The 26,959-nt window shown below is 37.7% G+C and overlaps 1 protein-coding gene across 1 annotated transcript in view; it reads right to left on the bottom strand.

The window, feature by feature from the left end:
* Positions 1–26,959, bottom strand: part of VWA8 (von Willebrand factor A domain containing 8) — a 299,153-nt gene that overhangs the window by 171,465 nt on the left and 100,729 nt on the right. The window contains exons 16-20 of the mRNA XM_074329337.1: positions 26,813–26,890; positions 21,584–21,699; positions 12,246–12,352; positions 8,970–9,076; positions 3,339–3,410 (exon numbers count right to left, since the gene is read on the bottom strand). Coding sequence (XP_074185438.1) covers positions 3,339–3,410; positions 8,970–9,076; positions 12,246–12,352; positions 21,584–21,699; positions 26,813–26,890 — 480 coding nt within the window. The remainder of the gene's footprint in view (positions 1–3,338; positions 3,411–8,969; positions 9,077–12,245; positions 12,353–21,583; positions 21,700–26,812; positions 26,891–26,959) is intronic.

The following is a 26,959-nucleotide window of genomic DNA, read 5'->3' as shown; positions in this document are numbered from 1 at the left end:
TCCAGGCACCTTATGCCTTTGGCTGACAGGCAGTAATTCTGCCTCACTTACTGGGAAGCTGATGTACTGTGCCCTACAATTCCACATAGAAAATTGAAAGGATAAAAAAAAAAAAAATCAATCTTATTTCACCAAAAAAGCCCACTTCATTTTGCCTATGATAAGGGAAGTTTATGGAATTGTTTTCAGCTTCCCAATAGAATAGTTAAGAAATCTTGTCTCATCTTTAGAGAAAAGAGTATTATAATATGGAAGGAAAAGATGGGATTAGGCTTAACAAAGATGATAAACCTGGAGATATCTCAAAATCAACACGTATTCTCAGTCTTTTCAAATTTCCTCATTGTAAAAACTGCCACTGGTAACAGGAATCTTTCAAAACCTCTCTAAACTTATAACAACTGTTGGACAGTTTCGTTCCTGGCCTTCAGCCAGTTTCTACTTTGCAAACAGAAGGCTGGGTAGACTTCATCTACGTACAGACAGTTTGTGTTCAGAGCACTCATTACACTTTATTGTATAATTACACTAACCCACTGCTGGCTGCTCTGTCAATATTTAACACCCAAAGTTTCACTTCTAATTGACTTTGCTTCTTCCTGAGTAGTCATCATGTAATGTTTTCGAAGGACAAAGAGAAAGAATGGAGCCAGACCAACTAACTGCTACAAGTGGTTTACTTATTTTCAAAACAAATCATGTGATTAAAACAGGCATTTTCCCAGATGGTTGTCACTTTGCATTTGAGTGAAAACACCAGTGACACTACCCTGCGAGTTGCGCGTCAGCAGTCCCTAACCTGTCAGCTGCACGTCACTTGTCTGTCTCTTTTTTTCCACAAATGGAAATAAGGAGGAAGGTGAGAAGGGTCATAAAATATAAAGAGAGGTACTGAAATACCCCTGATAAATACAGCGGAGTATTCTCTCAAAGCTACTGATGAAGGATCTAAGTTACTATCATCACAGAAGTACTCGCTCCAGAAAAAGGAATGTCCTAGATGATTGGGACTCTGAGGGACGCACAGGGAACGAGCAGTAACTCCACATCATCCTCAGCAGAGCTCATCCCTGTGGGGCACCTGCTATATTTGCCAATGATACACAGGGGGCTTCACCCCCCTCTACCTCGTACCGATGGAAGCAGTCCAGACAGAGCTTAACCATAATTAACATGGAGGGCATCATGCTAAATGAAACAAGCCAGACAGAGAAAGGCAAATACTGTGTGGTGTCACTCATATGTGGAATCTAAAAAAAAACCACGTCAAACAGAGTAAGAAAGTAGTTGTTAGGGGCTGGGGCGTGGGGGAAACAGGGAGATGTTGGTAAGAAGGAACAAACTTTCACCTCTAAGATGAATAGGGTCTGAGGATCTAATGTTTGAAGTGGTAACACTGTTTTATATAATTGAAACTTCAATGTTCTCACTAAAAGAAAGGTAAATATGTGAGGTGACGGATGTGTGAATTAGCAATTAATAGATGGGAGGAATTCCATCTGTCACAATATGTGTAATTATTAATGTATACACATATCAAACCATCATACTGTACACTTCAAATATATTATAATTTTGTCAATTATATCTCAATAAAGCTGGGAGGAAAAAAAGAGTCTAGAATCTTGCTCAGATCTTAACACCGATGATGCTCTTGAAAACAAGTTTGAAAGGAACTGAAACTGGCCAAAGTACTCAAAAAGCTCTGTTTAGATTTTAACCAGCCACTTTGGTCCCATTTCCACTCCCAGACCTGGTAAATGTAAGCATGCACCAAGTCAGACCTCATTTAATTAGCTAAATACTAATTAGCACTTAATTATTACTAGTAATTTAATTAATGTTTTAGTATTCTGTAGGTAGGACTTTTCAAAGAGTGAAAAAAAAGGCTGTGAACAATTTATCACTTTCCTTTAAATTCTTTAGAAAAAAAATGAAATAAGAGAACTTATTAAAGTCCTTTTTAACAGTACAGTGATACACAGATTTAACTTTAACTGAGCACCTACTATGAGCCAGGCACTGTGTGAAGTGCTTTCTGTGCATTATCTCATGTGAGCCTTACATCAGCCCAATAAAGTACGATTTTTATTTCCAGGTTACATATGGGGAAACAGCCTTCGTAAGATAAGCATTTTGCACAAAGTCATGGTCACCTGTGAAGTAAGCACTACTGGACCTCTAGCCAGCTAACTGCCAAGCCTGCGCACTCGACCTGTAAACCCCTCAACGGGCCGTTTCTATTGTTTTAAAAAATCAACACTTTAAAATGATAAGTTTGAGGGACTAAATAAAGAAAGAATATGCATTGTTTCTATAAGTTAAACAAAGGAAAAATAAAAGACCCAACTCCTCTGGAAGCTTGTTATCCGTAATTTAAGGCTAAATAAAAAAACTAAAGCTGTGCTTCACTGTGAGTCTGACAATTCCATTAAGAAAAATTATCAGGACCCTTTGACGACAAACTGTTCATCCATTCCCTCTCTAAACATGTACTGAATATCTACTATGTAGCAGGTCGTGTGCTGAGAACTGAGGATACAGAAATGAGCAAGAGAACTGTGGTCTCTGCCAGCGAGGGGCAGATAGACAAGCTGGGAAGACACCATTCTACGCGGGAACACAGTGGCATATGACCAGTGTGATGACAGGGAGATGGAGGAGGCAGAGCGGGGGAACCCAACCAGCTAGGGAGGGATGAGGGAAGACGCCCCTGGAGTTAAGGGAGGGGGTGTGGGAAGGGGTCTGGAGGGCTCCACAGAGAAGGGCACGGATCAAGGACCAGAGCAGAGATAAGACGCTGCCGGAAGTTCAGAGCCAGAAGGGAGGGAGCCAAGGCTGGGGACTAAAAAGCGAGCAGAGGCCAGACCCCGTAGGACACTGAAAGCCATACCGAAGACTATACCTGAGGGCAGTGGGGAGTCCATGTACGCACAAACCAAAGACTTGATCAGATTTTAATTTTGCAGGTGTCGATCTGACTGCAGAGTGCAGAGGAGATCAGGTGGGCGTAGGATGGGGGTACAGCTATTTTAGGAAACTACTGCTACAGTCCAGGTGCTAGGTGACGGTGAACAGGCTAGGGTGACAAACGTGGGAAAAAGAATAGATACTTATGAGGTAGAATGGGCAAGACTTGACGGTGATTGAATTGGGGGTGATTTTAGCCCTGAGACGATTCTAAAGTTTACAAGGTAGAAGACCTTCATTGTTTAATTAAACTAGTCATTCAGGAAAAAGAATTTCCCAAACTTATTCCAACAAAGAGGAGAAACTTACTGCTTTTGAACCGTTACTATCAATTATTCATTAGTACCTGAGTTCCGGCCATAACTCACCTGGTTACCAACCAATAACAGATGTTCTCCAAGAAGAAAGTCTTTCAGCATATCTTCCATCACTACCATGTGCTAGAGAAAAGAGACCAACAGGTTATTGTGTCTTACATAATCAAGGTGAAATGAGAAGGTTAGCTATAACAGTATCTTCATGGAAAGATGAAAAAACACCTATTATAATAGACAGACAATTTGATGTTTTTAGAAAAACAAAAATTGATGCTGTGGTTATAAGTAAGTTATATAACCAATTAGGTCACTTATCCTGAAAACCTGAAATAGTATACAGGAGCAAAACTAAGCCACTGACCAATATTTCAAATATTTTTTCAGCTGTTGCACGATACAGAGTTGGCTTATAATTTAATGTAATATTTAAATGAACACTTGTTAATATAAATGTACACAGGCTTTCTAGAATAATGGGATTTCCATGGAACATTTTACACTGACGTACTCTTAACCACTACCTTCAAAGGATGTAGTGAATTAAAAGTGTATTATTTACCTTCCACATTTTTTTTTATTCAAATGATACACCGTAATAAAAGAACAAGATTAAAGTTGTTCACAACAGCCACAGAGGAAGAAGTTACACTGCTCTTTCATATCTTGAAACACAGGACAACTGTAAGTAGGTCAGAAAGGCTCAGGAGGGTGGGGTTTAAGGGGAGAACTATATCCCAGAACGATTAATATCCCTATTACTTGCTCTTGGTTTTTGTATCAAAACAACAATCACCTCCTAAGTACTGAAGATGCTGAAGTTCCTTACTTGTGAAAAAGGCAGTGCAGACTTGGTAGTTGGAGCCATGGAATGGATGAGACTCTGATTGTCTCAATCTTCAAATCTGATTAAGTCTCTCTGTTTTGCTTAAATTGGCTCATTTTGCATCTAATATATGCTGCAGGTATTTTTCTAGCTTGTCACTTGCTTTTCTTTTCTCAACTTGGTTTATATAACATTTTCCTTTTACTTGCCCACATTAAGCAATATTTTCTTTCACAGAGAGAAAAATTGAGAAAGTTTCCCCCCCTTCAAGAGCAGAAGAGTATTCCCTAATGTTCATCTTGGAGGCTTTTATTTATTTACTTTTTAATGCTTTCAGATACAGCATGGAGCTAGAGTTTTTTTTCTTTAAATTAAAGTTTATTGGGCAACAATTGTTAGTAAAGTTACATAGATTTCAGGTGTACAATTCTGTATTACATCATCTATTTCTCAGTGGAGCTAGAATTGTAACCAGGCTTGGAGCAGGGAGAGATATCAATTCATTGTCCTTTCTGGAATACTTTTAAGAACAGAAGGAGACATTATTAATAATTACGCTGGGACAACAAACGTAAACAAGGACCATCCTATGCAAAGCAAGTTGTCTGGTTACCCCAGTTAAAAGGGAGCCCTAGAACCCTCCTTTAACCCGGGTTCTAGTGATAAAGGGGTCTGGAGAGCTCTGCTTTCTAACTAAGATAAAACGTCAGCGCCAAGTTCCAGACAACATTAAGTTCTTCCAGAAATAAATGGGTTAATCTGCATAAAGAAGAGACGGGGGGGAGGGGGATTGTCACTGTGTCAGGGATATAAATGATAAATGTCTATTACATTGTTTTGTGCACCTGAAACTAATAAAAGAAGAGTTAAAAAAACAGACAGAAAAGTTGGAATGCGCACCTGTATAGCAGGTAAAAATGTAAATACTGAAAAATAACCCAGACTATGTCTATAGCCTCCTTTACTTTTTCTTATGTGGTCCTACTTCATGCCTTCATTACATCTAACTAGATTATTCAAATCAACAATACCTAAGGTCACGACCTACATAATTCTTCTCTTAACCTCCTGACCTACTTAGTACCCCACTTTTTGAAGTCTCCTCCCCCAGTTGTCTGTCGCTGCAGTCCTTCCTATCTCCCTAACAATTTCTCTCCATAGTCTTCAGGGGTCGATCTTCTCGTAGTAATTCCTTACATTTTCCCCATGTCCCTTCATGTGTTCTCTTTTTACCTTTGTACATGCTTCCCTGGGGGTGGGGGTGGGGTCGCAGTACAGGCAGAGCAGGTGTGTTTACTCATACAGCGAGGGAGGGCTGTGTGCAGATCTGGGACCCTCATGTCAGTTCGTGAAGAGCTGATTCTGACCCTATCCCCTAACTCCTCCCTCATCCATTCCTTCCATGGCTTCAGCCACCAACTCCACACTGATCTTGCAAGACTTTTGTCCTCACTCCAGCCCTGTACTTCTGAGGAACAATCGAACTACGTGGTTATTTCCCAGTCTCCTTGAATTCAACATGTCCAAAACATGACTCATTACTTTCCTCTCCACTTCATTCTTTATCCTCTTTTATCCTGACTTATAAGACCATTTTCTACGGCCTGAGCAAAGCCCTGTCATTGCCGTCCTGACCACCCCACTCCTCCCTTATCATGAGACAATTGAACACTAAAGCTAAGCTATCATAACGACCAAAAAGTCCACTCTACCTGTGCTTTCCTTTTTCTCCCCACAGTGTTCATTCAGCTTTTATGATCTCTGGCCTAGATTTGTATAAGCCAGTTTGGTTTCTCTAACTTCAGTCTCTCCTTGAGCCAACATGCCCTCTGCGGTACAGGCAAACCTCATGGCACGATATCCTGCTTCCCTGGTGTTGTGTTTTTTACAGATGGAAGGTAAGACCCTCCACCGGCAAAATGACCGCCACTCGCTTTTGATATATGCACTTTATGGCGGGGGTGGGGTGGGTGCTGGAACCAGACCTGAGTACCTCTGACGTCTGCCTGTCCTGACTCACTTTGTTGTGCAAAGCCATGTCACTTCTTTCTTCGATTCCTTAAATGAGTCCTATTACCTTAGGAACAAAGGCCACTTGTTACCTTACTGATTTAGTCTCAGCTTCACCTCCCACCGCTTTCCTCCGACATCGTGTTCCAGTCCTGGGCACAATTTAGAATCATTTCCCCTTGACTCTTCTTTTTGCTTTCCCACCAGACTATGTGCTTCCGGACGGAGAATCTCGGTCTTTCATCTAACACAAAATTCCACTGATTCTACCAACCCCATAAATCGCCCTGTGATGTGTCCTTTTCACTCTGTCCCCACTGTTCAGATCCTTCTTTTTTCAGATCCTTCATAACTTCTCCTGGACTATTCCAACCGTCTCCTAACTAGTCTCTCTGCCCTGGTTTTCTCAGACGACATTAGAGTGAATGCAAAGTTATCAAAAGTGGAAATGTGCTTAAAATCTTTCAACAGCTTCCTCGCTTCTTCTGAACAGCAGCCAAATTCCTTAATGAGCAAGGTCCAGATGACCTAGACCTTTCCTAACTCATCAGCCTTGTCTCCTGTCACTCTTCCATTTGCAACCTCAGCTCTGTGCCAATGACAATTAATTACATGTAGCTCCCTAAATGAGCTCCTCTCTCACATAGCCAAGTCTCTGCAAATGCTGAGCGACTCTCAGTTTCGCCTGTTAACTCATTTTCTGTGATCATTCTAATCTGGGACCATTGCCTCATCAGTGCTACCATGGTAACCTGCACGTGCTTCCATCACACTGTACAGTAACCCTGATTGTCTTTCTCCCTTTGACAAACACAGGCACTTGTGTGTGAGCATGTCTGTATGCGTATGTGTGTATTTTAATCTGTGCATCCTAATACCTTAGGACAAGGCTTGACACACGGGAGATATTTTTAAAAATTTTCAGATCTACAGCTCCGTTTAGCTTATTAAAAGGCAATTAAACTCTTTCCTCCAATTTCTCCTCCTTTGTGCTGCAAAGTATAGTATTCCTTAATCGGAAATTTAATGAGATAATACTCCTAATCAAGAACATTCAAAATCTTACTTATCCTTTCATTAATCCATTAATTCATTCAATAGATATTTATTCAGTAGTCACTGTTACTTGCTACAGATACAAAATAAAGAAAACACCACACTTTGCATTAGTGGTGTGGAAAAACATTTAAAAAATCAGTTTCAACACAATGTGGTAAGAGGAGCACAGAGCACAGAACAAGATGGCAGAGAAGCATCTAACTATACCAGAGGCACTGAAGACTACAGCGTCAGTGACAAGATGTGGCACCTTGGACATAGGAACACATGCAACAAAAGCACATGTGATCATACCACTGTCCCTAGAACTGGTACAGCTAAAAGTTTTCACGAATGGTGAACTCACAATGCGCTCTGAAGAGAAGGGATGTGTGGAGACAGGCTGCAGACAGTCCCTCAGGGCCCCTGAGAAGTTCACGTTAGCCCTGAGGTCCTCCTCGTCTGTGTCCCAAGCGCCACGGCAACACACCCTGTTCAAGGGCACAGGACTCTCCCTGCTACTGACCTTCCTACATCCTCAGATGCTGGCAAGTCTCAGCATTTGCTACCAGGGAGGTTTCCCAATCGTCACTCATAACAAAGTTTCCTGATTCTTTTTTCTTTGTTCCTGTCTACTACGGAGACAGAGTGCGATACCATCCATTTCAAAATAGTATATTTTCCTTACAATCATGTTTTTGTCTATTGACAGGTAAGATTTTTTTTTCCTCTTCTGTCTCTCAGAAGTAACTACATTTTCTGTTCACGAGTCTGCTGCTTATATAAGAGCATTAATGCTCTGGAAGAAAATAAAATCTACATTAGTTAAAGGGCGACAGAATGAATAAAAAGCAAATTGGATTATGCCTTTTGCTATGCCACAGATGATAATTAAAGTTTTGACGGATTTCAAAATATACAATCAACAATTTTATTGAGAAAGAAGAATTTTCCTAGATATTTTCTACACTGTTACTATAATGTAGGGATATAAGTTATAGTGCTCCTTGGACAACAAATAGGATTGGAAAACGGCAGATAAAAAAGAAATTTTTCTTTAGTATCCCTAAATCCTTAATATGATGAAAATAGTAAGTAGAAATTTTTCCAACATAATTTGTAAATGTAAGGTTATTATTTGCATACAGTTTAGTGACCAAATATTACAAAAAAATTAAGTAGGTGTTTTACTGTAAAATGAATATATAACCACTTGACAGAAACTCTGGAAAAGAAAAAAATTTTATATTATGGATAATTTTCTCTGGAAAAAATGCTTCTTAAAATGAACCTCTACAATAAAGCTTTCTGGGTACACACTTATTTCTGTGTCTCAGTAGAAAGTCCGCAATTATAGGTTAGTTTACAAGTGGGAAATTACCTACCTCCTTTTAAAAAATGAAGGAAAAGTAAAGAACAGAAAAATGCTAGAAATTTTCAGGAAGAGGAAAGGAATATGAAGGAAAGAACGCACAGGACACATCCTCTTTGAACTACTAAAATGATTTAACTAACAGCAAAGCGAAGAGAAGGTAAGTATTAGTTCTACTTTGTTTTTAGCTTAATAATACATTCATTTATTTATCTAAAACATAGTGTATAGCGCATATAAACTTCATCAGACACTAATCATAGCAGCAGCTCTCGCAATGTTACAACACATTAATGGAAGATGTTTCAACCCTTCATTCCACATCATTTGAATTGAACTTAGCAAGTTACAAAAATAATTGAACAGTTTCACTTGAACCAGAAAGAAGTGCTACCGTGTAGGTGGCGATTTGTCCGTGAGTGCAAAGCAATGACCTTACCTGAATGTTGTCATAGAACAGGACATCAGGCACTTTCATCTTCTCGTGGGCATTATAGATCGGTGCGCTGACAGCTCCGATCCTCAGAGATCCAGAGGTGATTTCGCCTGAAAATGTGACACAGGACAGAGAATGGCTCGTGGCCCCGTCCTCAGAGAAGTCAAGTCCAGCCCATACAGAATGCAACACAGCACCTTTAACATCTCGTGGACTCGTCAAGGAATTTTATTTTAACGTATAAAAGAAATGAGCTTGAAGGTGGTAACAGAAACCTTGACAGTGTTTTATTAACCAGAGTGTTTTTAGCTCTACATCAAAAAGGCTTAAAGCTCTACAAAAAGCTTAAAATGTTTCAAAATGTAATAAATTTTATTTAAAACAATACACATGTAGCAAACAGCATGTTTTAATATAATTTTAATTTAATATAATATAAGACTGGGTCTATAATATAATATAATATAATATAATATAATATAATATACCGGGTCTTATATTAATTTTTACTCCAAAAGACGCATTGGAGCTGATGGTCCGGTTCGGTTTTATTTTCAGGTAAACAGGGTATATATAAGCCAAGTGTAAATTCAAAAGCCCTGAAATACCTTGAATATCATTCTTTAGGACCCACCCACTGAAAAACCACCTATGAGAATCCCCAGCAGTCTAGTCAGAAATACAGACGAACCCATCCACCCCAGAGCTCTCCAATTACTATTTTCAGGGCTAGTCCAGGAGATGGGTATTTTGAAATAAGCACTCCAGGTGCTACATACTTATTTTGTGATAGTTATAATTGTATAGTCTCCTACAGTCGGTTGAGAACAGAATTCGAGCTCCCTGAAGCCAGGAAACTAAATAATCAACTTCTTGAAGTCAGGGAACATACTGCATGTGCACTCCCGACAGCAACCAGATGCACAGGTTCACTGTCTGAACGGATTCCAAGGTCAATAATAATAACATGTAGTAGTAGTAGTTTTACTCATCACCACAATCACAGCAGCTAGCCTTTCCTGAGAACCGTCCATAGACCAGCACCCAGACCAGGGGCTTCGGCTTACTGTTTCCTCATACAATGTCATGTAATTTTCCTAACAATGAAACAAGAATGATGAGGACGCTAAGAAGAACACAAATTGGGTAATTTGCTTACCCTCTCCCAGCTAGTACGGCTAAAGCTAAAAACAGAACTCGGAATAGTCTGACGGTCTTTCTGCCATGTGGGGGATGCTCAATCCTTTGACTCCAAATAATATCCCATCCTGTGTAGATGCCCTAGCAAGCAGGTAGAAAACGACAGTATCTTAAACAATTAACCTGTGTTTTGACCCCCCCGACTTCAAATAAGAAAACTGCCATTTTTGTGGTACAGCATTTTGAAAGACAAGGTGCAAAAGCAACTTTGGCGTCTCTGGAGCACCGTGAACAATTCAGAGCTACAAATACTTAAACCCTCACCCTGCTGAGTCACTGCTGAGTGCTCCCTATTTGCCAAAGCATGGTGAACCTCTTCCGTCAATGGATTCTTGCCATTTTCCTTTTATTCACAAGTTCTCAAGGGAAAGAAACCGCGAGCTGCCATGCCGAGAATCTACTATTTATTTACTGTCACCAGGTCTCTGAAATAGACCCAACATGAAAGTGTACAGGGAAACACAGGACCATGGTGGTGAGTTTACTGTACACTTGAGTGTTGAGATGGCACACAATTTCACATTCACACAGCATGTGCTAGCATGTATGATTTACTTTATAGAGTATATCTATTTCAGTACATTTAGGGCTTGACAACAATTTAATTCATTCAACCAATGCTTATTAAAATTTCAAGCTAGAAAAGCGAAGTGCATGCACAGTGGTGATACTATACTTCCCCAGGAGAAAATTGGCAAGCAATCTTCTGAGAAATCTCACAGGACTTTTGGTAAATTTGTCAAGGTCCTCAGCCTGGTAGGCTCAAAACCTGACCTTGCCATTACAACGGAAGATAAACCTAACTCTATTTTTATATATAAAACCAGAATTGCAAAAATGTTACATAGCAATGAAAACTGCAACTGCCACATGGCTGTATGATACACTGGTTGTCCGATCAGCATATTGTTTGGAGGGTGACCTGCATGGAAAAAGCCAAGTCCTTATCAGAATGTCATTTGCTGAGCATGGCCACTGAATAAGGAAAGTGAATTCAATGACTTCTCCAGAAGAGAGACGGCATTCAAGATGAATGGAACCAGCAGAATCAAGTCTCTTAAACTAGCTTCCTTATCGCGACACAAGGCTTAGATGGGAACCGCTAACACTGGTCTGTTGCCAGGATTAAAGAATCTATAATGGGAAGGATGCAGTTTTTCTTTGGGTGGAGATGTTAAAAAATTCCAAGTGACATTATGAGTCTTAAAAAGACCCAAAGTTACTCTGTCTCTTTGAATTGGCTCTGTATATCTGTACCCAGATCCATCAGTATGCTGAATTTTCAATTTTACTTTAAAAAAGGCATCTACATTCCTCAATACCAAATTCTTCTCTCAGGGTAGCCCCAACAATTAAAAACACCTACTATAAAGAAAACCACAACAGTCCCCTTTGGAGAGGGGTCACACATTGGACGTTTTGATAAAACAGGGAATTACCTCAAAAAATAGAGAACCTGTGACTGTGCTCTAACTGAAGAATGCGCAACTTTTTAGGAAGAGCTAAACCTCCCCCCAACTGAAAATTATACTCACGGCTAGCCAGGAGGAAAGGACCATGAAACACAATGCTTGTGGAAATGCCAGAGCAGGAAGGCATGAAATACTGTAGTACCGGTCGGTACCCTGAGGATTATCACAGTCTACATCAACCTAGAGTGGCTTCCCAAAGCATCCCTTACGACAGTGGGTGGCCCGCAAAATGCAAATGTTGTGCAAAGAAAACAGAGTTTTACAGTCTATGGTGAAAAGCAGTTGGAAAAAAAGGTAAAACAAGATCACACAAGTTTGTTTACACCAGAAATTACGCTTGTGTCAATTGTGACTCTTGGGAAAGTGAGCGTGAGGGTGAGAAGAGGACAGGTACCTGGTGTGCACGGAAATAAAGGAAGTATTCTACGGCTTAATTTGTAAGTAGGTTTCAGCCTTTCCTTTTTTTTAAATAAAAGATTCATTTCTTCAACCCAATAATAACACAAAATGAATGGGAAACAAAATGATTTTTTAATTGAAATTTAAATAATAGAAAATGTTTGATAATTATTATATCACTTACAAGATAAACAAATCGAATACTCACATTTGTAATCCTCCAGTTCAGGTTCTACTTTATCATCAGTACTTATTTCTATTGAAGCATCTGCCAGATTTTTTTCTAATGCTGACCTTGCAAGGCTTGGTAGAAACCTGGGGGATGAGAGGAAGGATTTAAAGATAAAGTCAAAGCTTTTCTGATTCCTAAATATCTTTTGACATGTGTATACACACACACACAGACACACACACACACACACACACACACACTAATTACAACCAATTAAGGAAGCTCAATCTGGATCTGAGAAATACAAGGAATAAATAAACTTCAAGTACATGTGAAGATGAAATATGTTTGTTGAATCTGCTTTAATAAATAAAACTCATTTGTAATGAGAAGTATTCATTTATATACAACATTTTGCAGGACAAGACTTAAAATAATTTGCTTTTTAAAATGGATTTAGTATACCTCATAAATTTTGTTTACCATTTAACGGGCTTACCAAATTTTCTTAAGTAGTTTAAACAATACTTTAACCAGCTCCACATTGGCAATCACAAAATCCAAATTAGTGGAGGCGGATTAATAAGGTTTCTTTCACTTTCTCATACAAAGTACTGAATAAATTTAATATTATCCAGCTTCATTCTTCCTTCCATTTAAAAATTGTACCTGCTTAGCTCTTCTAGATGTATTTTGTCAAAACAACACTGTGGCATTCTCCATCTGTTAATAGGCTGTCTGAACATCAAAACAGAGTTTCCCACCCATAAGTCTATCTGGAGTTTATGATCCCACGTGAGCCCAGACAAATGACTCCTACCGCACAGCTGTTTGTGCTATCCTACTACAAACTAACCCCTCTGTGCAACAACGTTCTAAATAAACACACGAACAGCACACCACTTCTAACTTAGCTTTCCCACGTCTCTAAATCTTTCATGGTGGTTCCCACAGCCTTGAGGATAAGCTCTAATAGAGACCTGTTGGTGTGAGCGAGAAGGCACATGGATGAGTGTGTAACAGACTGCTGGATTGCCTGTCCCCGTAATATTCCAAGCCACACATCTGACACTGTCTCCCACCAAATGCCTCATGTCGGTCCTAGGCTATGAGAGGGGTTTATATAGCTCTAGGCTAGTAGTTCATCAGGTCAGTAACAAGTGAGACTTCCTGTTCGTCTCTGACTTTCATCTCTGACTTCCATCGCAGTCCTTCGTTGGTGCCCTCACCTTATCTCCCAGACCCAATCACTGGGCTTGTGTCTTGTTTCCCGAGCCCTTGTCTGGGCCCCCTGCCTTACCTTCCTCTCACCACTATCCCAGGAACTAGAATCTGGTCTGGTAACACCAGCCCTGCGGCTGCATCTCCGTTACTTCCTGTCAGATGACCTAGATTGACTGTGACCACCTCCAGGGTTAGCCTTTGTTTGCTATTCCCAGGACCCCTGTTATCTCTATAGTGTGTCTATCACATGTCCTCACTTTGCCCCAGTACTGGAACATTCCTAGATTGCCCTCCAAAACCTGTAGGGCACAGCAGGCACTGCACGTGTGCCTCTCTTAATGGCAGCAACATGGCACTGCATGCCAAGAGGGTACTTTTTCCCGCTGACACTGAACACGTTTCAGAATTATTTTCAACCTCACACCCACACAGCATTATCAAACAATCAGGCAGCATGGAAGTCTAAATATATTTACATCTAGAACCTACACTCTATAGAGGAGATTGGCCCACCTGACAAATAAGGACAATTAAACTTAGCAGGTAGTCTGAAGCCAACCCTTGCTTTTCCCCCAGGTTTCGAGGGATTAGTTAACTGCTTCCTCTCCCATCGTTCACTGCTATTTTCTACTTTTTTTCTCTCCCTCTGCTTCCCTGGCCTTTGGAGAAATAGTGATTGAATGAAACATCACTCTTTCTCTCCTACCTTCCCATAACCAAAGCGACCACACATCCTGTGTTGATTTTTTCAAGTATATTTATCAGTAATATGAGCAACATAGTGTCTTTTAAAAAACCATTATTACCATGATCATTATTTAGTAAAAACCTTTTTCCCCCCTACCAGTAAAAAAATAATTGGAAAGGCTCTAGTCTTGTTAGGTCTTGGTTATAAGAAAAACTAAAGAAAGATTCAACCATATTCTGGGAAACCCAGAAGCAGAAGTAGTTGCCCTAGGTTAATTCAAATAACTGTGTCTTTGTCACAGGAGTGGGATAGGATCTTTGGATAAAGGAATAAAATAGGATTTCTTAGGCTGGTAGCATGAGAAGCTAGAACAAGGATAGCGGATGCTTCCAAATCACCAGTCCTGAGGGGAGAAGTGTTGGGAGTAAGAGTGAGAGAAAAAGACTGGGGGGTGGGGTGGGGGGGTGTCAGTGGATGTCAGGCAGCCTTTGACTTCTATTTTGAATGTGTAATTAATTAATTTATACCGGTGATTTTAAATCTTGAATTTATAAACAGTATTGGAATATTGAAGACAACAACATGGTTTATCCTAGTTAAAAATCTAAATTGTTAAATTTTGAGTTATGCAATTTCTCAGGAAGGTTTTGTTTGTTAATTCAGACAGCTGAAGTGCTTAAAAGGACACAGATATATAAAATTTATTAACATAATTTCAAATGTTTGAAGATATTTAATTAGTCAAGTTTTATAAACAGAGCCAAATAGATTTCAAAGGCTCATAAAAGCAATTCGATCTAATAGACTTACAGAGTAAACTAAATAACAGAAAATCCTAAAGAAGATCTAGATTTCTGAAATTATAGACTTCAAAAATTGAATAGCAGTTTTTAAAGTCAAAAATAAGTCCCTAAATAGTCTCTCTTGCAAGGTAAATCATTCTTCAGGACAACAAAAAATTCATATCAAAATAATCATTGTTATCATTACTACGTATGATAATTCTATCAGGTTTGTGATTTTTAAAAATTACTTAGCTAATAGCTTAAACAATGTGAAAATTTTATACAGGTGTTATTCATTTTATGTCATAAGGCAATTTCTGAAAAACGTATGCAAACTAAGTTGTTGGTGAATGAAAAAATTTCCTCATTACCTCAATGTCTGAGACAGTTAATCTTCATTTATGATTAAATTCTTACAACTCTGCCCAACGTTTCTATGCTAAAAGGTCCTCACCGACAGGATTTCCCAGAAGTAAATAATTTAATGGAATGCAAAATACTTGAATGGAGTAGAGCTCTTTTTACAGTTAATTAGCTCTTCCAAAATAAAATAAATTTTGCAATGAGAAATAACTGATAATTTCCGAATTTTCTAAATTTTCTTCCTTTTGGCCTCTTACGTTTTCAAATATCTAGAAAATAAATTCCACATTTAGCTCCAAGACTTGATTAAACACTATGATGGTGAGGTGCTTACAGTTGTTTCTTCAGATGAAGAAATGTTCCAGTCTGAACTCAACTGGCATCATAAGCAAACAAATGAATCATATTTTTAAAATGAAATTAACAAGACAAGCCTAACTAGTATTTAATAAATTTAATGTTTGACAAATTTAGCCTAGAGAATTTCTCTTGATTTTCTCTGCTTAATAATAGACTTCATGAATATATACTATAACAGTTTTTGCTTTAAAATTTTCCATAGGAGTAAAATTTGATTTCTTTTCACTGCTTCAACATGGAATGAGGTCATTCAAAAAACAAACAAACAAACCCCTGTATGCACCAATGATTTTTTGTTCCTTCCTGCCATTGCACTACATTGAAGAGATTAGTAAAAAGGCTTTTGATTCCGTAGTCAACCGATGATGCAGAAACAAGATAGCTGTTTTACTTATTTGCAAAGGAGTTTTATTATGGTCAGTTGATAACACTGGAAAAATTAACTATTTGATTAAGTGAAATATTTCTGAGTATAAAAATTAAGCATTTTTAGTTTTTCAATATTTTAAGTAGGAAATATTTCAAGCATACAGAAAATTACAGAGAATATTAAGTATTCTATTCATCTCTACAGGTAATCCTCACCTTGAAATTACTGTGTATCTTTTTATTTTGCTACGCATGTATGAGTAAAAAATATATTGCACTGTTTAATGTATTTAACATTTTATATAAATGGCATCATATTCCAAATCTCCCCTTGCAAACTGCTTTGTTCACTCAATAAGGAGTTGTCATGATTGATACCTATTGACACATGGAGATCTACTTCATTTTAACTGCTGTATAGGATTTCATTATATGAGTATGTCAGTTTATACATTCATCCTCTACTGATAGATAGGTTATTTCCAATTTTTCATTCTTACAAGGATACAAAGGGACATTCTTCTACATGCCTCCTTATAAATACATATGAGTCTATCTTTGAGGTGATATCAAGAATTGTCAAATAACAGGGTTTAATATATTTAGGCATAAAGACATGGTGAGAGCAACCACAAAATTATGAGACTTCCATCCAAACTGCAGTATTGAAATTCCATTTCCTTCCACTCATGAACAATATTAATTTTTACAGGTAAAAAATTTTAAAGTATAAAATGATAGCCGATTATTTCTTAAATTTTATTTCCCTGATCAATAATAAAGTTGAACATCTTTTCAAGTGTTTGTTAGTCATTTGAATTAACTTTTCTGTGTGCATACCTATTCATTCTTTGCCCCTTTAAGGTTGACACTTATTAATTAGTACTTAAGAGTCCCTTAAAACCAATCCTTTCATGATTATAAATCTTATAAAATATCTCTTAGTTCGTGACTTATGACTTGTAGAATGGCTTATAGTGTTTTTGTTGTATAACAAGATTTTACTATTTTGCTTGAGATAAACTGGATATTTTTTATTTTAACCATTTATTGATAAGTCCATCATTTCCACTCTGATTTATAACAGCACCTCTAATATATACCAAATTTCCACAAATTATGTGCGTTTGTTTCTGGGCTCTGTACTCTATTCTAAAGATCTATTTGTCTTTCCATGCACCAATGCCACACTGTTATAATGAATATAACTTTTTAATGGATCTTGGTATCTGATAGAGAAAGCACACCTCCTTAATCTTTCTCAAAATTTCCTTGACTAATATTGGTCCTTTATAGTTCCATGTCAATTTTGAGAAAGCTTGTCAAATTCACTATAACCTTGGTGTCATTTGACTAAATTATACCTATATATCGATTTGAGGTAAAACAGCTTTACAATACTGAATCTTCCCTTCCATGAACATGGTACAGCTTCCCATTTATTTAAATCTTTTACAGCTTTCAATAAAGATTTATGCTTTACTCCACAGGAGATTTACATGTCATTCATTAGATTTATTCCTAGATGCTCAAAGCTTTCTACCATTATTTTAAATGGGATCATTTTTAAAATTTAGACTTCCTCATTGACTATTACAGAAATATAGGAATGTTACTAATTTGGGTACATAAGTAATCTTACTAAAATCTATTTGTTCTAATAATTTACGTGTAGTTTCTTTTGAATTTTTTATGTAGCCAATCATATAACCTTGTTATTCTTTTGTTCCTAGCTCTAAAAGAAATGTGCCACGTATCACACCATAAAAATGTTTGCCGTAAATTTTGGTAGATACCTTTTATCAGATTAAAGAATTTCCCTTCTATTCATGGCTTACTAAGAATATTCCTGACTTACTAAGAATTTTGTTTGTTTTTGTTAGTTTTTAGTTTTGGATGCTGGGTTTTATCAAATCCTTTTTACTTGTTTTTTAAAATGATATTTCTTCAGCTAATATGTAAATTTAAAAATATAATATTAAAAGTTCTTCACATCCTTGAGATAATTCCAAATTGCTCATGATTTAAAAAAAAAAGAAAAGAAAAAATATATACATATATATTGCTAAATTTGGTTTGTTAGTATTTCATTTAGGATTTTTGTATCCATTCCATGAATTTGATTTATAATTTTCCTTTCATACATTCTTCTTGTCTGCTTTAGGTATCAAGATTATACTAGACTCAAAGTGAATTGCTGTGTTTTCACTGTTTGTCTAATTTCTTATACACTTTGTATAAGAGGGATTTATATATTCCTTGACAATTTGGTATAACTTGACAAAACCACCCGCAAGTGGTATTTTTTTTTTAGTGAGACTTAAGCTACTAATTTGATTTATTTTGTGATTATGGATCTATTTGAACTTTTTATTTTTTAAATGAGACTTGAGCGATTAATTGGAGTTTTTTCGTGGTTATGGATCTATTTGAATTTTTTTATCCCTTCTTGACCAATTTTGGTAATATACACAATTCCAGAAAACTGTCCTTTCATATTTTTCATTTTTTTAAATATTGACTTTATCTGTAGTTCTGTTACTTTTTCCTTTCTCCTTTCTATTATTATTTATTTGTGCCTTTTCTATTTTACATTAATTAAATTTACCAGGGCTTTATCTTATTTTCAAAGAACCATCTTTTAGTTTAGCTAATCTTCTTTATAGTGATTTTGTTTTTTATTTCATTAATTTCTGCTCTTAACATCATTATTCCACTCCTACTTTCTTAGGGTTTAGTATGTCACTTTTTACAAACCTCTTATGTTGAATGCTTAGCTTATAATTTTCTTACCCTGTTTATTTCTAATTTGTGAATTTAAGACTAAAAAAAAAACCTTTAAGGTGCTACTTTAGGTGTATCCTTTAAGTGTTGAGATTCATATGTTTAGGTCATAGGTTTGTAAATATTTCATAATTTTAATTATGATTTCTCTTTTAATGTCTTATTTAGTTAGAAGTATGTTTTTACTTTTCCAAATACATGGGCTTTAAAACGTATGTCTTGTTATGAATTCTGTTGCTTTGTGGTCTGAGAAAGTAATCTTCATAATGAAGATTCTTTGATGTCTTTTGAAGCACCATTTTTTTTCTTCCATGTAGTTTGGGGTCAATTTTGATACAGGACAAATGTTCCATGTATTCTTGAAAAAAATGCATATTCTTTGTCCATGGGTACAAAGTCCATTACATCACCCATGTCAAATGTTTGGTTCCAATCTTCTCTGTCTTTCCTAATTTTTAGAATGCATGATTTATCAGTTTCTGAAAGAAGGGAGTTAAAATCTGTCATAATAACTGTTGATTTGTCATAATAACTGTTGAACTGTTAAAATCTGTCATAATAACTGTTGATTTGTAATTCTGAGGTGTGAACAGTTTGGGACTATTAAATCTACTAAATTAAGTTTCTTTGCTCATCTTCATGCCCAATTGTGCTTTTGACTGTTAAGTACATTTTGCCTAATAATAATACTATATCTCTTCTTTTTTGGTCAATTTTTGCCTGATATATCTTCTTAGACTTTCACATCTGATCTTTCTGACTATGTTTTAGATGTGTCTCTCGTAACAGCATATAATTAGGCTTAGTTTGTTTTTTTAAACTCAGTCAGAATCTCTAACTTTCAACTAGAAAGTTTCATCTTGAGTGATATTTGTGCTTACTTCTAACGTTATTTCATGTACACTCTTTAGATTGATTTTTTTTTCACCTCTTTTCCCCTTTTATTTCTACCTATGTTGTATTGATCAAGTTTTCTCTATTTGTTTATTTCTCTCTCTACTGGATCCATTTGCATTCTTTTTTGTGGTTACCCAAAATTTATATGTGAATACTTGAACTAACAAAGTCTAAAGTGATTCAACATTTTCTTCCTAAAGAATAGCAGAAACTAAGAAAGCATTCACTTCTCTTTTTTCAGCTTCTATATTCTCTTGTTTAGTGTTTCAGTTTCACCCAGTTGTTAAATATGTCTCCATATTAGTATTCACTTTTATTACTTTTTTTATATTTTAATGTAATAATATATTTACCTATTTCCTTCCTTATTATTATTTCTTGCATGCCAGTCTTTCCTTCTGGATTCAGTTTCCTTCTTGCTGAAATATGTCCTTTAGTAGTGCTTTCAGCAGTGTGGTAAACTCAGTCTTCATCAAAAAAAAATGTATTTAGCTAAGCAGAGACTTCTGGGGTTCATGGCTATTTTCCATCAACACTTTCAGGATATTATCTAAACCTGCTGGACTCTATTGTTGCTGATCTGCAGTTGGCAGTTTAATATTGCTCTCCTGTAGCTTTTTCTACTCACAATTTTTAACTTGTTCACTTTGTCTTTAATTCTATGCAGTAATATCACAAAGCACATTTTTTCCAAACTTTGATCACTCTTATTTATTTCTTAGATCAATTCACAATACTTGATTTATTTTTATTTGCATTTTTTAAGTAAAGGAAATTGAAAGTTGATTCAACTACCAGGGCAAATATGAAGGTTTGTAGAATTATTTTGATTATTTAATTCTAATATATCCAAAGTATTATTTTCCCTGAGGCTCCAAGACTGTGTACATTGCTTAGTATTGACTATTTGCTTCTATTAACATATGTCTACACACAAGGTCTAAGAAAACACTGGGTAGGTAATGAATCTATTTGTCTGTATTTTCTTCAGTCCACGACCCTGAAAAATAAGCACCTAAAGCATTTTTTTTCCTGATTTTCATTTGGAAGTCTAATATTCTTCCACTTAAAAGAAAAAGAATTTTATTTCATAATTATTAGTTATTCAAAGAATTACCCTAAAGATGCTGGACAGGAGCCTCATTTTAGCTGGAGCCTCATTTTAGCGAGAACAAATTCAAGTTGGAATATAAGGAGCTTATTTGACTACAAAATTGTCCACTGAACTAGAGATTTATTTATAGAGGGCAATTACAGATTCTCCTAAATTGAAAATAGATTCTCTTTTAATTCCTTTTATATATCAAGGAATGAATGAACAACAGTCATGACCACCATAAAAATATTACCATATCATATGAAAAGAGTCTAAAAGAAACCTCAGGGCCCACTGGACTATGATATTAACCTTTCTTATTTTTCTTTAAAAATAGTCTCATGTAAGTATGAGTCTGTAAGAAAATTCTATAAGCCGATAGTTTATAATCATTTCCAAATAGGTATGAAAAGTTTTAATGTAGACCGAAAAGATGCTGGTTTTGTTAAATTCGGGCAACAGGGAAGTACTATCAGGGATGGGAAGTTCCAGCACAAATTTGGAAGGCTCTGGGTGCTATACGTGAGACCACTAACTCAGAAGACACGTGGGCCTGTGTTCCAATCCCAAACCCACTTTTACTATTTACCACTATGTGACCTGAACCAAGTGACGTAAGTACTTTTCTTATCTAAAAAAAACCTCTTAACATTGTTATGCCTAAACAAGGTATAACTGGAAACTAAACACAAGGCTGAAAAAGCTACATATCCAGACCAATATTGTTTCCAAACTATCTTTAAACTTATGTTACTGTTTCACGAAGACCCAGAAACTTGAATGCGGTGAGAAAGCAGAATACGGTTACCTGGAAAGGCAGGCTTTAGTGACAGCCCCGTGAAGGTTTTCATTAGGGTACTGCGACAGCCGACGAGAAATTCGCAACAGCTGCCTGGTAGAAAGTGATGCTGCCAATGATTGTGCCTATTAAAAGGCAAAGACAGACCGTTAAGCATCTTGTTTCAACTTGCTGAAAGTCCCTTTAGACGGCCATCATAGCGGAATTCATTATCCCTGAAGGATAAGGCCATACTTAAAATAAATACATACTTTTAATGAATTACAAATAAGAACAAAACAGAAACCAATTTACACTTAAAACATTCTTGAAGATAGTATTTTAAAAAATCCATACAAAGTGTGTATCAATTAAATTCAATGAAAGTGTTTTCACTGTGCTAAGTGCTGTGTATACATATTTCTGGGGGAGGTAGAGGAAAGATGTAACATAATACAGGTTGCACTGGACTTATGCACAGTTAACTATGTTTTCATTTTTTTCTGCTTACACAAAGCTGAACTGTTAAGATATCCTGAAAATGCTTAGAACTTTAAGTAAATCTATGACTTCTGAAATACAGAAAAGGAGGCCGCTGCCCAGAGATGTCAACAAGTTTGTCAGGTGGATGGCAGCTTGCTTTTCAGAATCCTCCTATTCTGTCAGAATAATTTCAAGTGTTTTCTTAACTTCGCCAAATCCTAATAGCAGAATTGCTAGATCAGAACTTAGGACATGTAAGTACCAATAAATACTTGCTAACTTGAATTTGAATTACTTTGGCAGGTGGCATAATGTTACAGTAAAGTTTATAAGCTTTGGAATCAAACAAATCAGGCTCCCACTTATTAGCTATGTGACTTTGAGAAATTTCTTAATCTCTTCAAGCCTCAGTTTCCTCATCTTTAAAATGGCAATAATAACACCTTCATCTTTAAGGTGATGGGGATTAAATTCGACAATATTCAAAGCATTTTGCTTACTCGTAGGTCAGACACATACGGATACTCAACAAATGCCAGTAATTATTATTAAAAGTCAGCCTCTTTAAGATGAAAAGAAATCCAACAGAGGAAGAGGATATAACCTACCTATTCATATGAATTTAATGACTAAGATTATTATTGACCTAATTCCCAACTTAGATCAGTAACATTAGGAGATAAAGGATTTTCACTGGGAACCAGAGGAAAGAATAACTTTCGAAGCAACTGGCCCTTTAGAAGGGCAGGATAGGCCTGGGTGAAATGTCACAGGGAGTTATGAGGGCAGTAAAGTGGCCTGAGCACCTGAGAGAACAGAGAAGGGGACTCTAGGACGTTCACAAAGGGTTCAGAATGGACGTCAGGAGGATGCAAAAGAAACACTGAATATTTGCTTATTTCAACACTTTGCCTAAGGTCATCTCGGTATGTCCCAAGGAAGAAAGAAGGAATTGCTCTCTCCTCTCTCATGTATTTCACAGCTCTACGAGACACTGGTCTGCTGTTGTTAGTATTTTATTTCAGCTACATCGTGGGCTAAATGGCCATTGGGGACTAGGCTGGGAGCACGGCCACCATTTATGACATATCTTTTTTCTAATAAAAACACATTCTAAGTTTCAAAGAACTCATTTATAAGCAAACATTGGTTCATCCCTGTTTCCAAAAGATTTGCATCCTACACAGGGAGCCAGTATTTAAATATAAGGAAGCATAAATTGCAATTCGAAATAGCATATAATTTAACGCCAAAATAAATGGAGCTCTTGACAACTGCTATTGGCGCTGAAAATGCTCAGTGGACAGGAGGATGCAGCGAACCAAGGCACGAATGCAAAGGGAACAGAAATACATGCAGAACAATTAGGGAAGCACGTTTACGAGAGGATCCTGCTGGAAGCCTTGTTCCCAAGTAACAAAGGCCTGGGACTGACGCTTTGAGGAGTTGGGTGTGGCTCCTGGAGGCAGTAGGACTCTGTTATGTGCAACGTAGTAACATGATTTTAAGAAGATGCATCTGGAAGCACTATGTAAAATAGTTGAGGGACAGAGAGACCTGAGATGGGAAGCTGCCCACAAACAGGGGAAGTCCTACAGCAGGGTTACTGGCAAAAAGAATGGAGGGAAAGGATCAACCAATGTTTCAAAGGCAACTGATGGATACGAGAAAGAAGGAAGCGCTGAGGAGATTATTTCGGCCAGTATGACTGGAGGTATCGGAAGATAACTATGACTCAGCAATTCCCAGCCTTAATGCCTGAGCCATGAAGACTGTCTACCTTAATCATGGAAAATGTCTGATAAATGACTCCTCCCAGAGGAGTCTCATGGCAAGGAGCCCACCAAAGCATACGGTGAATTTCTAAGGTACAACATGCTAATCTCATTCCAAGCATGACACTGAATTCAGGCTTCACATTTCATTCTGTGATCAGAAAGGATGTCTCGTGAATTTGAAAAATACCGACTTTCTCAGTTGACAACACCAAAATGTTTTGCAATAACATCCAGTGTTAAAAAAAAAATCAGAATGAAGCTTTGCATTGAGCCATTTTAGTGTTGAATAAAGGGTTGGGTTATCTTTGCTCTTACATTATTAGCAATTAAAAATAGAGGGTGTATTTTAATGTTGAAATCCCTAATGTATTTAACATTGATAATATCAAATTTCTAACAGCAGTTTCATCTTGCAAAAAAGCGGCTGAGGACATCAGCATGTTTCCTTGGTTACGCAGTTACCATGGTTACCAGTTTAAGAGCACACCTGAAGGGTTTTTCACATTAGCAGGACTAATAATAGTACTTGAGCTTAAAAATATGAAGATTCAGATCAAAGTGATTAAAAATAATTTTCCTCTTTTTCCTCTTAAAGAATTATTTCTTTTATGAAAATGGAACATGTTCTCAGGGAGAGAAAACTCTGGGCATGACCTGTTCATTCATTATTAGTTAATTCATTTATTCATTCATTCATCAAACATTTAAGTGTCTGCCATGTGCCAGGCACCAGGCTGAGAAATGACAATAAAAGAATGAACAAGGCTCGGCCTCAAGGAGTTCAAACACTAATTGGGGAGGGAAACTTCCACTGTGATACAGCTGCAATCGGTCAACATGAGAAGCAGATGCCCAATGTCCCGGAAGCAGCCTGGACAGAGAGGTTGCTGAGGCCTGCGGGGGCTGAGAGACACCTGACAGCACAGGGAACCTGGGGACAAGTGGCCAGAGAGCAAACGCATCCCAGGCACGATCTAAGGCAGGGGCATCCGGGTAAGCGTTGGGCTTCGGAACGAGCAGAAGTCAAGTGTGGGAGCTGAGGGCACTTCAGAAGAGGTGGCAGGAAGTGAGGCTCGAAAGGCAGCTGGCGTTGGAAGGAGCTCGGCAGGCCTGCTTAGCAGGCTGGCCTTCCGTCCACAGACAAAGAGCATCCAGCTCGTCACAGTTTTAAAGAAGGAAATGGAGGAGGGAATGGTCACTCCTGGGACAATGTGGAAGACTGATTCACTCATTTATTTCACAGACATTGACTGAACACCTACTACGGAGTAGTGAGGCTCAGATGCTGGGGATACAGCAGGGACCAACACCAGCGAAAGCCCTGCTCTCCCAGAACCAAAATCGGAGTGAGGGAAAACAGACAATAAAATGTAAGTGAGTAAAAGATGTATTGTGCCGAAGGGTAATGAGCCCTGTGAGGAACCTTAAAACAGAAAGAGAGAAAGGAATGAAAAGGGGAGGATATGTGATTCTAAGTGAAGTGCTTCAGGAAGCACTGAAAAACAGACCTCTGAGCAAATCCAGAACGGGTGAGGGAGCCACCTGCAGCCCCTGGGAGGAGCACTGAGGCAGAGGACACCCCAGTGGCAACAGCCCTGAGACAGGCACTAGTGCGTGGAAGGGATACTAAGGAGACCGGTGTCGCTGAAGAGAATGAGTAAGGGAGAGAGTTGGAAATGCAGTCCCAGAGGTAATTAGTAGGGCCTGTGACAGCTAGGAAACGGCCCCCCAAAGACATTCACAACTTGGGCCCTGGAACCTGTGAAATTTACCTACATGGCAAAGCTGACTTTGCAGATAATAGTCAAAGATTTTGAGATGAGGAGATCATCCCGAGTTATTTGAATGGCCCCTCAATGCAAGCATACGTATCCTTGTGAAAGGGAGGCAGACAAACATTTGACATGGACACACAGAAAAGAAGGTGACATGAAGGTGAGGCAGAGAGTGAAGTGACAAGGACAGGAGTCAAGGAACACTGGGGACACCAGAAACCAGAAGAGGCAAAGAACGGATTCTTCCTTCGAGCCTCCGAGGGAGTGCGGCCCTGCTGACACTTTGATTTCAGCTCAGTGACACCCATTCCAAACTATCCGTGTCCACAACTGTGAGGGAATAAACTTCTGTTGTCACAAACACGAGTGTATGGTAATTTGTTACAAGAGCCATAGCAAAGTAAAAAAGAGCCATAAGAGGAGTGAATGGATTACTAGTGAAGACGGCAGACAAGAAGAAATTAATGACATTCTCGGAGACAGATTATGTAACCCGATACTAGGACAATTACTGACAAGAGAAAAGAGAACAGGTGACATGACAACATGCTAAATTGATGAGAGTTGCTTTCAGGTTAAGTGGAAATAATGGGAAAGCAAGGTAAATCAACAATGATACCAAGGTTTCTAATTTAGGTAATTTGGTTGAGAGATTATTAACAGAGTCAGGAAATTAAATAAGGAATAAGAATAGATTTAAAGGGGAAAGATCATTTAGTTCTAATGGATTTGACGATTTACAGTGATCCCATCATCACGTCTTATGAGGTACATGGCACTGTTCCCATTTGACAGATGAGATCACTGAGGCTCAGAGTTAGACTGTGACAGCCCTACAGCTTTCCAACATACTATCCCAGCAAGGAAATACAATTAGGAATAAAGACTCAATCAGAAAAGAGAAGTTAGAAGCTGAAGCTAAAGATGTGAGCATTATCGTCGAGGTGAAGCCATAAGAACAGACGAGCTTGCTCAGCACAGGAGACGGAAGAGCAGAGCCAACCCCCTGGAGAACCACCTGACCCTCTAAAGCTACAATTGTTTCCCATGATATCAGCCATGAGGAGCTGGGGGAAAGGTTAAAATCATTGAAAGAGCAAAACATATGCGTAGGACAATGCATAACATTGGAATAAAAATGCCAGCTTAAAAAATGGATTTTAAAGCACTGAACTCTAAAAAATAAAGCAACAGCCTGTCAAGAACAGAAAATCCAGACTTACCGTTGGATCCTGTGTCTCTCTGAGTTTGTGTGTAAACGATAACAATTTGTCCAAAGCTTCCTGAGGCATATTTGGGACCTATTTTATGAGTGAATGGAGGAAAGACAGAAAAGATAAATTGGAATTTCTGATCAATAAACCATAAAT

The sequence above is a fragment of the Rhinolophus sinicus genome, linkage group LG04 (genome assembly GCF_036562045.2).
Source record: "Rhinolophus sinicus isolate RSC01 linkage group LG04, ASM3656204v1, whole genome shotgun sequence".
Taxonomy (NCBI): Eukaryota; Metazoa; Chordata; class Mammalia; order Chiroptera; family Rhinolophidae; genus Rhinolophus; species Rhinolophus sinicus.
The sequence above is the reverse complement of the archived record's forward strand: the minus strand, read 5'-3'. Positions and strand labels throughout refer to the sequence as shown.